The sequence below is a fragment of the Nymphaea colorata genome, chromosome 8 (genome assembly GCF_008831285.2).
Source record: "Nymphaea colorata isolate Beijing-Zhang1983 chromosome 8, ASM883128v2, whole genome shotgun sequence".
NCBI lineage: Eukaryota > Viridiplantae > Streptophyta > Magnoliopsida > Nymphaeales > Nymphaeaceae > Nymphaea > Nymphaea colorata.
In genome coordinates this window covers 4,761,570-4,779,900 of record NC_045145.1, presented here as the reverse complement: position 1 = coordinate 4,779,900, position 18,331 = coordinate 4,761,570, and the positions used below count along the sequence as shown (strand labels likewise).

The 18,331-nt window shown below is 38.7% G+C and overlaps 1 protein-coding gene and 1 long non-coding RNA gene across 2 annotated transcripts; one reads left to right on the top strand and one right to left on the bottom strand.

Annotated features, from left to right (window-relative positions):
- Positions 1-370: 370 nt before the first annotated feature.
- On the bottom strand, positions 371-3,528 carry LOC116259675 (PLASMODESMATA CALLOSE-BINDING PROTEIN 3-like). The gene is made up of 4 exons (XM_031637550.2): positions 3,202-3,528; positions 2,230-2,481; positions 2,090-2,123; positions 371-1,146 (listed from the first exon to the last, which is right to left on the bottom strand). The coding sequence occupies exons 1-4, from the start codon at positions 3,245-3,247 to the stop codon at positions 924-926; spliced, it is 555 nt and encodes a 184-aa protein (XP_031493410.1). The 5' UTR covers positions 3,248-3,528; the 3' UTR covers positions 371-923.
- Positions 3,529-11,595: 8,067 nt separating this feature from the next.
- Positions 11,596-16,142, top strand: LOC126410319 (uncharacterized). Its single transcript, XR_007574120.1, has 3 exons — positions 11,596-11,746; positions 11,952-12,144; positions 15,684-16,142. It is a non-coding gene; the product is annotated as an uncharacterized LOC126410319 (long non-coding RNA).
- The last annotated feature ends 2,189 nt before the right edge of the window (positions 16,143-18,331 follow it).

Genomic DNA, 18,331 nt, shown 5'->3' with positions numbered 1-18,331 from the left:
ACTTTTTGATAATTAAGTGCTCTGGCCTCAAGGTTTTATTATGTACATCCGCTTGTATATCAGTTTATTTAGGCAAAAGTTACAGGTGTGATTTATATGCACAAACTTTAAATCGTTAAATTTTGATGATGACAAAAGTCCTATTAACCAGGTCTAAAACCATTAAATAAATCCATAAAAAATGGATTAATTAATCAGGTTTAGGCCCATAAAGAGAGTATAATTTCTTCGTATATATAAACAGGCACCTCATACCAATCACCACGGGTATACATAAGGTAATTGGATTCCTCCGGCCATCCATCCATCATCAATCCGGATTTAGCAGACAACCGGAGAGATCCGGATGCCGAATTATAAAAGATTTAAATGGTTAAAAATGTGGCCATATCTCATTTTTCCGATCAAAAAAGGTAAGAAGAAAGATTAAGAGTTTCATCCTGCCTATTACATATACAAAAATTAAACAGAAAAACGCATAGACAGCCGTACTACGTTTCACATCTGCCCCCACCACCCAACAACACTAGCTAGCCATTCTTCCCCCACAGGCCACATCCAACAACACTAGCTAGCCATTCTTCCCCCACAGGCCACATCGTCTTCTTCATCCTCCTCGTCCGCCATTCCCAAAAGATTCCCAAAGGAATCAGAAACCCTTTCCCTCTGCTCTCCCAACAAGAACCCAAAAAAAAAAAAAAGCCAGAAAGAAAAAAGGCAGAGAAACCTAAAAAAGAGACAGGACCTCAATGTATAGAATGCTTTGTTGGATGCTTCTGCTCTTTCCCTTTGTCCACAGCACTAAACACTTCCAGCACCATGGGGGCCAGTCCTCCCCTCCTCCTTCCCACCGACAGGGCCTCACAGTCCTTCAGTTTTAGCTACCTCTCTCTCTCTCTCTCTCTCTTTTATAATGACAGCCATTAGAATAATAATGCTGAGACCAAGAAGAGCAAGCTGGTCAGGAGGAGAGAAAGGTCGAAGGTGCAGCCGGCAACGGCAGAGTTGAAATCGTTGATGTTGCTCGACGGGCCAAGGCCTGGGATGGTGGTGGTGGGCGTGTTGCCGCTGGTGGTGGTGGTGGTGGTGGGCGTGTTGCCGCTGGTGGTGGTGGTGGTGGTGGGCGTCAGCGGCGTCCCAGCAGCGCTGCCATAGAAGAAAAACCAACATCATCAACACCAATAAAGACAACCAAAGTTGCTTACAGATCATTTCTAGACACCCGCTTTTACGTTCATCAATTCTAACAACTCAGTGGGCAGTAAAAATTTTATATGTATCTAGACAAGCAGTCACGCAGAGGCATCAGACTCAGCATGTGAGACAGGAAAAGTAAACACGTTTTCAAGGGGAAATGGAGAATCATAAAAGCTAAACAACCAGGCCTACCACTGATCATCAAAAGAATAAATGAAGTTCCTTTGTCGCGTGTATTGCAAAAGCATATTCCACGCACGAATCCGTTTGAAGACAAAGGTTTATTAAAAATCTACCAGAGATCTACCAAACCATGGAGGCTTAAGTTTTAAGACAGAACAGCCAAATGAAAAGACATGAGCATGACGTGAGGAATAGAATAAATAAAAGAATACTTTTTCTCTCTCAGAAGGTGGAAAGGAGAGCAAAAAGAATGTGAACCAAAACAATCGTTCTAGTAAAAGAAGAAAATGAATTGTATACGCCGGACAGTCCTACTAGAAGTAATAAATTTCCTGTTACTTTGAGAAGGCGCGACAGCGAAGGGCTGTGAAAAAAAAACCAAGTAGCCATCTTCGGCTTTTCTTGTTTCGGTGACGTTCACCAAACTCAAACATGATTAAGAAAGTTACCAAACGCTTCCGTGGAGAAGAAGAATGGCAAGAACACTTCCCAATGCCAAGCGGAAGAGAACACAGTCCCACCAAAGTAGCTGAAGGCAGGGATATTGCGCTCCAGCTTAGAGAGAAAGGAAGCGCACCAAAGATAGCATCTTGGACCAGACGGACAAAGAGATGAGGAGAGAGAACAAAACGGCATTTTCATTCTCTCACGGTAAAATCAAAAAAGAAAAAAGAAGGTTGGCAACAGTGGGAGAAAGAGAGGGTGGAACCTGGATGAGGAAGGATACACACAGGAACCATAACCTGCAACCAGAGAACCAACAGGCATTAAGTGTCATTTCGAAGGCGGGATATACAGAGAGAGAGAGAGAGCGAATGTGAATGTGTTTTCTGGTAGATTTGGTCTTACTTGGGTCTGTAGTGGTGAGGGTGGCAGTGCCGGAGAAGTCGCAGGCTCCCTGGGCCTGGCCAAGCTTCTGGAAGTAGCTGTTCATGGCGTAGGAGGCGTGGGCGAGGACGGTGTCTGGGTTGTAGCAAGCCCCACTCGACACGATGGGGCGGCAGTCAGCACCCGCCCCACATGCGTAGTCCAGCGACTTCTGCAACGCCTTCTGGTCCACGTTGCTCTTCCCCACACACCATGTGCCACCTTCCACCATCACTGCCCAAAGTAGAAGGGAGAAAAGAAAATCAGGAACCTCCTCCTCCCAAGAAAAAGAAAACACAGGAAGCACCACCAGAGAGAGACAGGGATCATTTTGTTGCATGTACCCAAGAAAAAGAAGATTGGATTTGTTACATTTCGGGAAATACCCATTGTTATCAGATTAAATCTACCTAAAATCTACAAAAGATAGCATACCAACATCCAAGAAAGAACAACCAGATACACGTTTTCCTTTGGAAAGAAGATACAGATGCACACACGGGATGGGTGCAGTAAAACCCCCCCTCCATGGTCGGTTATGTGTAGAACCAATCGATTACACACATTATCGTGACCAACTGTACCGAAAACAAATGAAGTATCCTTTACCGCCCGAAGCAGGAAAGGAGGAAACGTTTTCCTTACTGAAAAAGAGGGACGAACAAACAAACTCCCCAACCACAAAAGGATTAGCTCAAGGTGGCGACCGTTTTCCGATGGAGCAGATCCATGGAAAAGAAATGGAGAAAGAAGATGCAAGAAAACATAATGCCTGCAAGGAAAATATTAGCCCCTAATTTCTTTAATGTGCATCAGAGCTCTGTGAAGAAAAGCAGCTAAAACTCATCACAACCAGTCTGTAAGCCAGGCTAATGACGCCCCCGTGTTATGGCAGCAAGAAAAGGCCCAAAAAATAAAGAAGAAAACCTGAGACTCAGTCCCTGGAAAACTCACCTGAACAGGTTGCCATGGCCAAAACCAGAAGCACAGCAATACCCATCTTCACACAAAAAGCAAAGGGGAAAGGGAGCGCCAAAAAACAATGAAGCAAAAGCAGAGAGAAAGAAAGAAAGAGGAGATAAAAGCAGAAGACGGGGAACTCAGAATTTGTGCGCTAAAAGTGAGAGAATGTGTAGTGGAACCTGGAATCTTAAGGGGGCAGGAACAGAAGAGCAAAACAAAAGGGAAAGGGGAGCAAAAAAAACCACAAAATAAAAGTGGAGGCAGTGGCTGTGAGGAATGAGGCTTAGTAGAATGGGGTTCTTGCAGGTTTTAGGGAGTGCGTCACTAGTAAATAATGAAGCTCTGCCTGGTGATGTGGTACTTGTCTGTTACTGTACAGTCTCTTTCGTAAATATTTTAAGCGTTTTCTGTCTAGGGTTCCTTGGGACAAGAGTGCCATGGTTTTGGCCGCTGTTGCTTTACCCCCAACGGTCATAAACCCATCTAGATGGTTCCAATGCAACCCAACCCTTTTAACTCAACAAGGCTGTCACTGTTTGGTGCTTCGTGCATTGGTGGGACACGCCATGTACCACCCTCTTCTTCTCCCTACTGCAGTATGTTCCATGTGCTCTCCTCTCTCTCTCTCTCTCTCTCTCTCGAATTTTTTCATGTTAAGAAGTGGGTTTTGTCTAAAACTTCAAGAAATAATCTATAAGAACAAAAAAACGAGTCCAACTTCTTCTAACTTGAACGCTCAAAGTTTGTAGGCAGCAGACTCTGTTCTTTGTTCAAACTTCATTCTGGCAGGTTGCTGGTTTTCACAATTAATTTCTTGAAGAGATGATCGCAGATCCGTCTAGTTAAAGTAACGTGATTTGGTATTGCTTTGTTTCGTCCATTTACGAGATCTTTTTCTTCACATCTAAGAGAAAAAGGAAAAAACTTGAATCAAATTCTTAAGGGGCGAACTGTGGTGCTTATACCAAACTAACAATACAAGTTCAAGCAACCTAAAAGGTCAGCTGTAGATTGTGGACTGCCCCACTTCATTTTTCTGTTTCAGATGATAAAAGTAAAAGGAACTCGGCTCCAAGTTTGTGGACCTGATTTAAGATTCACCACCAACTTAAAGGATGAAAGTTTTCACCAGAAAAGAAGCCATTGATTTTCTATTGTTTTTTGTTCTTGCAGTGAAAGCTGCCCAACACATGCGTCAGGGAATTTTAGGCTTCCATCAACTTGGAGGCTGGGGGACCCGCCTAGCCCATTCTGCAGAATCATCGTGGACCCACTCTAGTTTATGTATCGCCAAGATCAGAGAGAGCAAAGTAAGAAGGCCACGTTGCTTCTTACTGTTAACTTTCATATAGCCGTTATTCGCCAAACAAAAATTGAGTCATCCGACATATATAATGCATATTACATACCATGAGTCTACGGAGGAACAGGAGGTTAACAACTCACTCTAATGAGACTTCAATTTCTTTTCATTTTCATTGTCTCCGATGTTGTGTTTAGCTACATCGACATTGGAGTGAAGTATGGTATGCCCATCAATTAGAGTGTCACATTTTTACCTTTTATAATAAAAAAAATAGAATTTATAAGAATCAAACAGGCAACACTTCTTCTATACACCCGTTTACCTAACTAGTTGTGTTCTCTTACTTGTTAGAGATAAAATTTTTTGTTAGGAGGGCTAAAAATTATTTCTTGTGAGCTTATTGTAGTTTTCAAAAGTTCTACTAGAAACAAATTATAATTTTTGAAAAATTTATCTTACAAGCTTTATTTTTCAAAACTTTGTTAGCCTACCTTAATCCTAACCATAGTCACAAATAACATCTCAGAGTTTTAAATGGTGAGGGTTTTTTTGGGCATAATATAGCGAGCTTGAAAAAAAAATGATAAAAAAATGATAAAATACGACAAATTTTTGAAAATTTTAAAAATTAAAAATAAAAGCAAAATAAAATAAATGAGAAACTAATAACATACATCAAAAGATAAGTAGATTTGCAATACATAAAAAATAAAAAATGAAAAAAAAAACTGTTTGACATTAAAAAAACTGAAAAAAACTAAAAAAATGCGTTAAAAACAGGTTTTAAACGAAAAAAACACATTTTTTTTAGTTTTAAATGGCTAGTTAATTTATCACGTTTTTTTTTCCGAAAAAAAAAAACGCACTTTCTGACTATGGTCCTACCGTAGTCTTGTGTATTTTGTTTATTTGATAAGTGTGCCAAGATGAAGTAGGCACCGATGCACTTCTGAAACTTAAAATAAAAAAGCTCCTTGATGAGATTTTCTTCCCGATCACCTAATGATGCACGTATCAATTTATGTAGGCTCAGTACTGCCCCACCATTACATATATGGTATACATTTATTGAATTTATACATATATTAACACGTCAACCACAATCAACTTAAGATATATAAATTATACATGTTAAGAAATTCAATTGGTTCTATAGGAATTTTTTTTAATCGGTGAATCATACTTGCATGTGTCCTTTACTATCAAGCTCTAACTTTAATTGATCAATACTTCCAAGTATAAGCCTGAGTTTGAGCTACGTTAATAAAAAGATTAAATGAACTGTGCTCTAACTGATCAGCACGCATTTTCAACGGCAGCAAATTGTTTCCCTTCCTGGGTCCTTGCGATTCATCTTAGAAGAAACATTAATGGCGATGAAAGAAGAGAGCAGTTGCAGGTCTGAGGCATAATAAATTCCCTTGCTGAAAGATGAAAAAAAGGATGAAGTTCAGGTCATGTGGCGCCGCATAGATATAAGAAATATACTGTTATCAAGTGGACATTTGCGGGCACATGGCAGACGTGACAAAGACTTGCCATGCACGCCCTGCTTCTCCAAGAGAATAGTAATATTGTCTCGTTGTCTCAGTAGCAGAGACGGATCGATATCTAATTTTTAAATTTTTTATATATATAGGTTGAACTAAGATATTTAAAATTTACAAATAAAATCTTGATTTTCGTAATAGTGCTTTATTCACTTGTGCAAAAATAGTGCTTCAAGATTGCCATCCTTTAGGGGCCGTCAGAAAAAAATTTCTGGAAAAAGGAAAATGGAAAAATTTTTCCGTTTTTCCAAAACCAGTTTGTGTTTGTTATGGAGGAATTATTTTTCTAGAAAAAAATTTCTTTGTTTGATGAGAATGGTGAGGAAGAAGGAGGAAGAAGAGAAGGAGGGAGAAAAAATTTCCTCCTGGAAAAATTTCTCCACTCCTATGGTTGGAGAAATTTTTTCGGAAATATTTTTCCAGAATCATCTCCAACTGTTCAAATTTTTTTTTCATGTTTGATGAAATAGAAAAGTTTTAAAAATTTGAATTTTTTTTTCCTGTTGAACAGTGCCAACCAAACGCCCCCTTAAATATTTTTGATAATTTAAAAACATTTATCTTTGTTCATTTTAATTTTTTGGTTTATTACCGACTTATCAACCATCTGACGACATTGATATGAATCACATCAATATGAGAATCGCATAGAAAGTCACGCTCAGTATTTAGAGGGTGATTCAAATAAAGCAGAAATATTTAAAATTAATTAAAATTAGTATATTAAATTGTCCAAAATCAGGACCCCAAATGGACTTAATTTGCCACCACTTATTTTATTCGAATCTCCTCAATCCATTGATCTCTTATTTTACCAAAAATTCTTCCAAATTAAATGCAATATATTTTTAAAAAAATATATTGCATTGATGCGGAGGATCATCTATTTATCACAAAATTGAAAGTACACTACTGCCATTAATAAAACATTAATCAGGCCGATAGAATTACATAGAAACATTGTGAGCACTCAAAATTCTAAGCTTTGCATCAGGAATCAGGATAAAATCTCAAAGCATGCATCACCTTTCGAAATTTTGATGCAAAGGCGGGGCCTCAGTGCAATTATGTTTCACCTCGGCCATTTACCACAAGCGTACAATATTTACCGGTTCCTTTTTTTGGGCGGCCACACTATTAGTTTTACACGTATAATCTACGGTAAATCCCATGTACGGACTGCAAGTATCTGGGATTGGTGAAAGGTTAAAAAAAAAAAAAAAATGAAGGGATTAAAAAAGAAAAAGAGAAAAGTAGTAAAAAGGTAAAAACAGAAAGCGCCGCATCGGGCGGGGTAAAAAGCCTTTGCCGCTCTAAACGGTAACATTTCTGCCGTCGCTTCGGCCTTGGGACAAGCCAACGTTCCAAAAGGAATCGGCCCATCTAAACGGGTCTGGATCCGAATCAGAAATTATTATGAATCCGAGCAGCCTGGATCCGTATCATCGTGCAACGAGGGGGTGATGAATCTGCTTCAAATATTAAAACATATTTATGACAATTTTAATATTTCATTCATTAAGTATTTTCTTAAATTTTCTTTGTGCATGTGATATTGTCTGTCTTGATCATTGATCTTATCTAATGCATCCCGTTTGAAATCTGGTTTTAGAGCTCCTTTTATTTTTATGAGTTGAAGAGAGACCCAATTATAGTTTCTAAATTTTGAATAGCACTAAAATATCATTTTTCAAAATTTTTGATATAAAACAAGCGAAACTTTTTAAAATTTACATATAATTTTTTTAACTTTTTTTTTTGTAAAACCATGACCCATGTGGACCCTACCTTGGTTCCATCCTGATCTTCACCACTTAAAAATTCCATCTAAAATAAAATTTTCTTTATTGCTGTTTTTTAATGTTTTATTGATACATTTTCATATTTTTGTGGAATCTATATATTTTCGTGTGCAGGTATTTTTCAAGAGTTTCAAAACAAGAACTTAACTGTGACTATTATCTGATTTCAATTTGAACTTGGGTGATGATTTGAGTCCAAGTCCTGACAGGATTGTCAAGTTGAATCAGACAGCGCCATATAATTCCAAACCCTTCAATTCGTTTGTTCTACCTTGAGCCCATATTGATTTCCGTGTCCAAAAAGATTCTCCAGGATTTGGATCATGGGTCCAATCCCGGTTTGATCAGTTTCGAACACTAGAGATTCTATACTGCGTTAAAATATCAGAGATTTTTCATGTTCGGATATTATACCTGCAGGAAAAGATTCGAAATTTATGAACCTTGGACAAGTTCTGGGTTAGGTCCAGTACCAGAATCTGGGGTAGTTCAATAGATCCAAATCCCGAAAACATCAGGATCTATAAGGCCGTTTGGGTCCGTACTGCATGGGTGGGGTCCAATCCGGCAAATTTCAATTCAGGATCTGACTCATTCTGACCCGGAACAGGGACCCCCTTAAATCACGTACCCTCTTGTATAGAGATGAAATTGTACATGCTTTGTGCATATCCAAATCCAAAATGACAGTTAAATTGGAGTTTCATGTGGATCTAGTTTTTTGGCTCATAATTGTGAGATAGAAATGCTGAAAAGGAGGTTTCTTTTTCCGTGTGAGAACCATGGATTGGTTAAAATCCACAACAAAAGTTGAAGCGCTTAGGTAAAGCCTCCAATGGAGACTCAATACGCGATGTATCTGGATCTTTTATTTAAGATCTATACCTTACAACAAAAATGCTCAACTTGGACAAGTCGGACCTTACACTGAGGTTTTTTGCTACAACATGGGTTTCAAATTCACAAGGCCGCAGCTCAGTGGGCCGCTTATCATCCATAACGGATTGTTACTGTTTAGTGAATTTGAGGTAGATTGGTAGGATACTTTTATAGTGTTACAAAATGTACCATCCGGTAACAATTTATTTATTACTGGTGCCAAACAGCCACAAAAGTGTGTTTGGATGACACCTTTAAACACAGGTATTTTATGCAAAATTTCATTTCTAAGATTAGGTTTATAAGAAAATTACCTTTGACAAAATGCCATTTCTAAAATGAAATGAATGACCTGACTCCTCTTGTGGTTTCTTCTTCACTTATAGGTTGTTCTAAGTGTCTAATCACCGAGCCAAATTCCACAACAACCCTATGAGGGGAGAGGCCCCTAACCTTTTATCCCAACAACAAATATTTACAACAAAAGAATCCGCAACCAAACAAAAATACTGTCACTAAAAAGGATCAGAATGGGAGGCAATTCGCAAGAGAGAAACACCAAAATTTGATTAAAAAACCAAGATTTGACAAAACCTAGTTTTTACAAAACTTTGCTTTTAGAGGGTATCTTCAAACACTCCCTAAATATAAATATAAATATAAATATAGGGTGCGTGATCAAATACGAAAAAGGCCTTAGCGTCCAAGAGGGAAGATGGATTTCTATGCATTTATCTGTATCCCCAGTCCGAACCGTTTGCGCCCTAGTGGATGGTGTTCAGGACCGGATCCTATCCAATGTCATATTGGACAACAGAAACCATGAGATGATCTACCTGATAAGGACAGTCATATCTCAATTTGTGTCCGATTAATGTTGGCATTTCCTAAACGCCGGGCCCGTAATCGGATTAATACCAACAATTCAGAACCATTCTTGAGGTGGACCCCCTGATAGCAGATCTTCTAAACCATCGCCCATGGGAGTCGCAATCAGATTCATAATCACTAGCGTCTCGATAACAATAACGTAATTTGCTCTTCAACCAAATGAACTAAGCAAATATGATTTTCTGTCAATTAAACCTTGTTCCGAGCTTAAGTTGAAATAATCAGATGAATCCAGATTGACCCCATGCAACTTAGTGGCAAAGTGGCTCGCACCCAAGGGGTCGGTTCGAGGCTTGAATCCCTTGGTCATGGCTTTACTTTGGCGTGCGTGTTGTTCATTTAGATTGCAAATGGCGGTAAGCGCAACACTTTAGTTGAAGGATGTATCCTGGATCCACCCAAACTTCGAAGCAAGCCAAAACCTTAAAGGCAAAAAGATATAGAGCCTTAAGAGTTTGATGACGAAGGGGATTCCTCTAATTTATTATTTAGAAAAAAAAAAAAACCAGATTGGTCCGGGGCCGACCTTATCTAAGGATCCTGGACAGTTGTCTGTATGCCGTTGTGTCCATCTATTGGAAAAAAAAAAGGCAATCCAATTCAGTTTTAAATGAATTGCAATCTCAAAAACATATTTGACAATGGGAGCATCAACAAACTGTTTTAACTATGTATTCGTTCTAAAATCAGGGTAGGTTCACAAAATATTTCTTATAAATCTGCTTCAATTTTTCAAATAGATATATGAGACAGTTTATTGCCATTCTAATGGTCAAACGACAGTTTGGAAGTACAAACATTTTGTAAGTGCTTTATGAATCTATCCTAAAGTTTGAGCAGATTCATTGGACTGACCAGGGGCATATGTCCCATGAAGCCTATTGTTTGAAACCTTTTTTTTGTGTTAAAATTTGAGTGAATTCGGTCCAGTTTTATAGGGTAGCACATGTTACTAACAAAAATATAGCTTCACCCTGCATTGGATATTTGAGTTAAATTTACTCTCCCCTTTTTTCATTCCCACTCCTCAAGGTTGAGGTAGTCTTCCTGTTGAATCATGAAGCATACAATTTCAACTAGGACTGCACACAAGCCATGTAGAGCTCGAGTTGGGGTAGCTGAAGCTCGACTTGACTCATAAAACTTGAGTTCAAACTCGAGTCAAGCTCAAACTCGACTTGTTTAACTCTCTTATGTGAAACATGTCTTTTTTTTTTAACTTGTTTAGTTGCTACTCGTTTAACTGTTTTCTCATTATAATTCAACATTGGTTATGTAGTTGATCCAAGTCGAGTTCCTACAACTTGAATTCGACTCGTTTAACATTTCGAGCTTACACTTGAACTCGAGCTTGACTAGTTTAAAATGAGTTGAGTTCAGATGAGTGAGTTCAAGTCGAGCTTGAGCTGGCTCGACTCATTGTGCAGCCCTAATTTCAACAACACAGATTTTGCATCTAATTTTACCTTATTTTTTCACATATAGTTTCTAATGAAATGCAGATGAGTGAGCGTGAGGCAAGTACTTGTTGAAGGAGCTTGAAGGCTTTGGCTAACTGTAACCAACCAATGTGTGGCCAATAATCAAGGAATCTCCACCTAGATGTCATGAACAAAAACAAGAAAAAAAACCAAAAAGAAAAACAGAAAAAGGGGAGCTGAATTATTCCCTAGGGTTCAATATGCCAAAACTCAAGATCATGCTAAACTTGGCCAGCTCAATACAAGTAACATGTACATCATCGAGAATCTCTCAATTAATAACAAGTGCTTCAACATTTTTTTGGGATGTACAGATATGTCAATCATGATTAACTAAGTTGATAAAGATAAATCATAAATAGTGCACATAATCGTCACACATATATAAAATTTGTGGCTTCCATACTCTCATATACCAGACTTATTGAGAATTTCATCTAGGCCATGTTTCATGCACAGCGACAAGTTGACGTTTTTGTAGGGCTTTTCCTTTTGTATTCAAATGCAGAGAAAATTCCCTTGTGGAATCCCATGGATAGGATAATTTTACCTTGGAATAAAAGTCGGACCGGTGCTCTTCTTCATTCTCACAGAAGAGCGCGGCATTGTGGATGTGCTTCTTCGCAGGTAAGACACCATTTCTCTCTATCGGCATCTCTCTCTCATGCCATCTCTATTCTTTCTTTCTCCCTCTCTCTCTATACGTCGGCCGCATGCCATGAAGCACTATCGTGCCTTTTCTTTTTCACTCTCCCCTCATCATCGACGTTTCGTGCTTTCTTTACCTCTATAACCTCTTCTCTCATCATCGTCCATTTTTTCTCGCCTGCAGGTACATCCAAGAAGGTTGTTGTTCGCCAGACCGGAAGATCCTAATATTGTTCGGTGCACAATAAAACCCTAACAAACTGTGACCGACCTTTCTTCCTGGGCCCTTTTACTTTGTCATCGCATGAAATGTTGTTGCAAGATGGTTAGAGGATCGTCGATTGCCACAATTTTGACGTTCTTCACCTACAACAAAGGTAAAACTCTAGCCGGTTGATCTTTTCTATCAACTGTTTTGTTGTCAATTTTGATGCCATTTTCTTCCATTGACGCCATCTCAGTCTATGATCACAAGTATTTATGTAAGTGATTATTGGTTTTCATTCTGCTAGTTGAAATTATTGCTTTTCATCCAGCCAAGATACTATAACATGTGTTTGTTTGATGTTTTATGGGCTCGTGTGCCTCGTAGCATATCATATGTGAAAGATTCTGCAGTCATTTCTCTGTCATTTTAGGTATCTGGTTTTCGCTTGCATGTTTTCTCTTTTTTGTTTCTTTTTTTATTTTTATGGGTAGATTACTTAACAACTCCTTTTCGAGTAGCTAGCGCTCCTTAGAACGATAAGTAAAGCCAGCTCTTATTCTTCTTCAGTTAATGAGATCTAACAAACAAATACCTCTTGTACACACACACCTAGTGGGGTCATTCTGACTGGCTTCTGTCCTGCTTCAAGAGAGGCTTGTTATAACACAAACACACACATCTACACACACACACACACTCGTCCGTGTGCTTATTTACATGTCCTTGCGTGCCTCTCAACTTTGTGTTGTCTTCCAAAGTTTTTACAAGCCATAATTGTTTAATCCTAAAATATTAAGAATTCCTTTTGGTTTTATGAATTATATGATGCTTAGTAAAATCTATTTATTTATTTGTTACCCAAAGAAGCTTATTTTTGTTTGATTAAGCCTAGGCATGGGGCCAGGCTGGGCTGGCTCAACCCGGTTATTTTTCACCAATAGAGGACCAGGCCGTGCACTGGGCCAAAACAACGTTGTCCGAGGCCCAACCCGGTCCGACCCATTTTTATAAGGTCAAGCAAAAATTAGATAATCCACTTTTTTTTTTTTCTTTCTTTTCTTCGTAAGGTCAAGCCCAAAGGCGTCGCATATGAACAACAGAGACATAAACTGATGTCTATTCAATCACAGCCACCCGAATGCATTATATCATAGTTAAACACATAATTTCTCCATCTAAACCTGAATACACACATATATATATATATATATATAAGCAAGGCTGCTGGTCACTTGCAAGGCCTCACACTAACAAAGAGAGAGAGAAAGCTGTGAAGAACCGATGCTGGGAAAAAGGTGATGCTATTCTTTCCACTTTCCCTACAATAATTTCCACTTTCCCTCTTCTCCCCATCTCTTCTCTCTCTCTCTCTCTCTCTCTCACACACACACACACACACGCACACACACACACATAGGAAATACTCCCCACAGCCAGTCGGGACCCTAGGCGAAGAACTGCCAAATGAAATGACTTCCTTGCAAGTGGGCCCAATAGCTTATATTTTTGATGCAGAAGTGGGTCCCCTTCGCTCATTTATAAGGATGTAAATGACTCGGATTCAGACAAGTTTAATGCATGTGAAGGTCTTCTCAGTCGAGATGTTACCATCATGCCCTGACTGGACCGGAGCCCAAGCTTTAACTGGATTTGATACAGCATGTTGGGTTTACTTCGGGTTATATATAGATTTCCTGCAGGATATTTCTAGTCTATTCTGAAATCTTAAAATATGTGATATTCGACTCTTAAATCTGAAGGAGTATCATAATAGGAATGCTAAAGTTCATGGGCATCTTTAAAATCAGGAGAAGTAGGAAGGATTCAACAGAAGAAAGAAAGAGAAAACTTTTGCTAGTGAAGATATCATATGACTAAGATCTATTTTGTGTTTGCTCATCCCTTTCATCCGTCCGTGATGATGCATACATCAAATGACTATAGTTCTGCTCTCACATGTTCAGTTGAGATTCAGTTCGGGCCCACTGTTTAGCAGATCCAACTTTATAGATTAAGCCTTACTCAGTTTTAGATTGGATCTGGATTCAGATTTGGCCATGAACTTTTGAAATGATCAATTTGGATTCAGCAGGTGTAGAATCCAAACCTTACATATAATCAGATTGAGTCATCATCTGGCCATGGATTCAGTCACTTGAAACCGCATAAAAAGATCCATGTCCGACTGTTCAGGATTCATATCCATTTTTCTTTACTGGGTCCGGCTTAATGGGTTTCTTTTTACTGGATCCGACTTAATGGATCTTGTTTCGGGTCAGCAATGGAATTTTAGCGACGGATTTACATCCCTACTCTTTCCTGCAGTTATAGTTGCTAACCCGTTGGATTCCAATGGTTGCTCTTCTTACATATTATATCGAACCCACTGAGGGTGTGTTAGTTTCACCATGGATCTGATCCGTGGTAGTCTGAAATCGTCAGATGTAGATGTATGGATTTGAGGTTGGACATCTTTCAATCCGACCTTAAATTCATAGGTTTTTTACATGCAATATGATTTGAAGATGACATCCTCAGTTTATTTAAGCTAAAGATTTTACAATGCACACCTTTTAATCAGTGGCAGAACCAAACATTTCTAGCTGAGGGGCACTTTTAAGTTTAAATTTCAAAATTTGTAAGACACTCATATGTAAAAAACTGAAAATTACCCAATTTCTATATACAAATAAAGTAAATTTTGTGGGCTAGTGTGGGCACTGCTTTTAATGCAACTTCTTATACGATATCCATGCTATGAAACACTACTTAAACTTTTCAAATCTGTTAAATCTTTTAGATGGATGGTACATATATAGAGCAGCTTCAAAAATAGGTGTTGTCCTAGTATATTGCACTTGAAACAAGACCAAAAAGGTCCGTTCCTGAAATAAATAAATAAACATAAGTAGATTTTGAGCCTGATGAGAATCTTAATAAGTTTGTGCTCAGACGTGGACATTGAGATCTTATGTCTCCATGTAGTTTGCTTTACCTCATAAATTCCTCCATTTTTACATGCTTTTGAGGATTCTGTCACATTCACAAAACTTGCAGGCTACACAGCCCCCAAGAAATTGTTTCATGGGTATCTGAATGCGTCTCTATGAAAGCAAATATCCTTTAAAAACTTATGATTCTTCGACTGGAGGTGCGATCTTGTGACAAAAAGTCGCAGGCTAACAGTTCAAAAGCTCTGGCTTTTGTACGTTTGATCTCTCAAAAACTCATGACCAAGATAGTCTATTGCTTCGAAGACAAATGCATGTGCGTGATTTGGAGCCAACCACAGACGTAAGATTGTCGGTACATGAAATCTTCCAACATCTTGCAGAGATCTGCTAACAATGCGGTGGTTTCTGTAGCCACAAAGTCTAAAAAAGGAAGCTCTTGTGATTGTGAAGTTGATCCTCTAACGACTGCACTCCAGTTTGGGTAGTCAGCCACCATGAAAAGTATTCAAACTCAGTACTGCATCTGCAATTTCAACCAAAACTTATTCTTTTTCTTTTATGAATCCAGTAATCATACCAAAATCATCATTAATGAACCAAAGCTTGAATATTAACTCCCGATGTTTTTACTTTGCACTTGATCCTAGAGGCCAAAACTTTAATAAATTGCACTTGCTTTCTTGTAATAATATATAATCTAATATAGTTGAGAAACTAAGGCATCATGACCTGTGGTACATCCTGGCCTATGCAGGACAAAGTGGGGAGCAGAAGTGCTTCACTACAAAGCAAAAAGGACTCACAAGGAAAACAGTGAATGGTTGTCCACATCTCGGTGAATTATTGCACACCTACTTCAGAGATTCCCTTGTGCTGACTGCGACTTCTAAGAAGTAATTATGATATCAGAATATCTGCATGCATGTCATAATTAAGGACCTCAACTTTTGATGTATTTGAAATCTTGCACTGTCGCCATTTTTAGTAGCTACAATTTCCAGATAACAGAAGTTCCTGATTTTGGTGAACGCCCTTGGAATATCCAGATTCACAAGTTTCTTTCTTGTGGGGAGTGTATGAAGATTAAAAGAAAGCGATCAGTTTCATTTATATAACCAACTATATCGATTATTCTTTCTCTAGCTAAGCCTACACAAATTGCTTCTCAAGTTGCTGGTTACTCTCACTCTTTTAAATCCTGAAACCATATGTTTCTTCCACGCCTCTGAAACTTTCTGGAAAACTTGTTTCCAGAAATCTGTAGGCATGTTTCTTCAGGAAAAGAGGATTCATTCTTGAGTTATCTAAGGATTGGTTACTGAATATCTGATCATTTTCTTGAAACATTAAGTTCCCCCTTTATGAAGCAGGCAAGATGGGCCAAGTGGTAGTATAAGATCGGGCCAATAAGTGGAAGAACAGTGCCAGAACAGGAAAACACACCTTAGCGATGACAGTTTATGAGGACAATGTAATTGGGTCTAATAAAGCTGAAGCATACTGACCTCACCAACAAAATTAGAGGTCAGATGGTTCAGAGATCAGTGGAACTGACCAAACCAAGATAGCGCATCAATTGACAGACCTGCTACTGTTCTAATCGATCAAATTATGAGGATATATAAAAATAATACCTGTATTCTTTAAACTAGCAAGTAACCAGAATATGTAATGCTGTAGAAATTTTTAGATGCAAACTTATCCTACGGAGAAGGGCCGCTTATGGCTAAAAATTTGAAACAATGTCTTCAAGAAGCCTAAAGCATATGAAACCGAAAAAAAGAAAAGAAGAAACTTCACAAAGAAACTGCTGGGTAGTACCATTTTCACCCACCGAGCATTCATAGCTACTGAATTTGCAGTATCCATGTGATTCTGGGGAAGCCTTTTTCACTATCACCAGGATGTGTAGGGTGTCGGTTTGCAGGCAGACACGATCTAGATCGGCGTACAAGGGTGCACAGGCCCTCAGATTATGCTGATGAAATATCGAAGATGCATCTTTATAAGCCTCTTTGTTTGGATCAGCGGGAAATGAGTTCCTGGGAATTTGTTTTCCAAATCTTCCGCATTGAGTATGGCCTAGAACTAAGGGCCCCGTTTGTTCCGTAAGTTAGGCCAAGCTGCTCTTCTCCTTCACCTGTCCTTCTAAGACATGGGTACCTTGTCTGTAAGAAGTGATTGTACCATGTAGTTTCTGGAAAAGAAAAACGAAAAAGAAAAGCCAACGATGCTGGAAAGAGCATTTGCCTTCAAACACCGTCTTTGAACAACATCTGCAGCTAGGAGGAGAATAGTGAAGGTCGTTGAGGATAAACCCTGGATCAAGCCCCAAAACTGCCACTTAAATTTGTTCCCTGATTTTCCACATTAAAAGGTCCGGTTTTTTGAGGGTTTCTGGCCAAGAGAAAATAAGAGCCTTTTCAATCCTGCTTCCAGTTGTTTGCATCTTGGCTGATGCTAGAAATGGTGATACTGAAGGAACTGTTTTATTTGATGAAAAACAAAACATATTTGGCTGTTGACCTGGAGATATGGAGCAGAGCATTCAAGAACTCACTTAGCCATTTTCATTAAAAGGGCGTTTGATAGTCTAATAGATATAAGTTCTCAGGATTTGAGAACCTTGGATTTAAGATGAGATTATCTTAAATCAAACTCTTTCTCAAAGTAAAAAAGTAAAATATGGTTACCTTAGGTCTGATCTAAGATCCTTAATGTGATTTTACCATGAATCTTTGACCACACCATCAAAAACATGTCACGTCATATCCACATCAAGTCCATGGATTTTAAATCCGAAGAAATTAAATGCTCCTTGAGAATTGAAAAAGTTTGATATATGTCCTAGTGGAAAAGTCTTTTTTAAGGACCATACGGAGTGGCGGAGCAAGAAATTTTTGATTGAGGGGCATGAACAAATAGTTGACGGCACCAATATGACAATAAAGAAACAACCGACTAAATGCTTGCAAACATCATATTGAGGAAAGAATAATCCAGCACATGAATTGGTGAATCAACCCAGACTGCTTGAATTCATGTGGGTTCTTGTTTTTTTCTTGCGGACTTAGATATATGTAAAGTATTTAAAGGGTGAGTCGGCCTTCTGCAACGGGTGCTAAGATCCAATTTTATTTCGAACGATTCACTCAATCGTCAACGGCAACCAAGATGATGGATGCTACAAATCCAGGTTATAGATTCAAAGCTTTTCCATGTAAAAATTCAGTATATTATGCCTCGTGATTCTCCAAGTTGATGAATTCGAGGCAACTTTCCTCCGGTAGATTCACACCGGAATCCAAGGTAACTTTGTGGTTCTTAACTAAGTTGGAACTTGGGCCAGTTAACCAAGTTTTGATGAGTCACGTTCGAGTCTTGGGCAAACCAATTAACCCA

Excerpts from the sequence above, each read along its gene's own strand:
- LOC116259675 (XM_031637550.2), bottom strand. The coding sequence starts at position 3,247 with ATGGGTATTGCTGTGCTTCTGGTTTTGGCCATGGCAACCTGTTCAG. Across the intron at positions 2,124-2,229 it reads CCTCACCACTACAGACCCAA|GTTATGGTTCCTGTGTGTAT; the intron begins GTAAGACCAAAT and ends CTCTGGTTGCAG. Across the intron at positions 1,147-2,089 it reads GTGTATCCTTCCTCATCCAG|CGCTGCTGGGACGCCGCTGA; the intron begins GTTCCACCCTCT and ends CTTCTATGGCAG.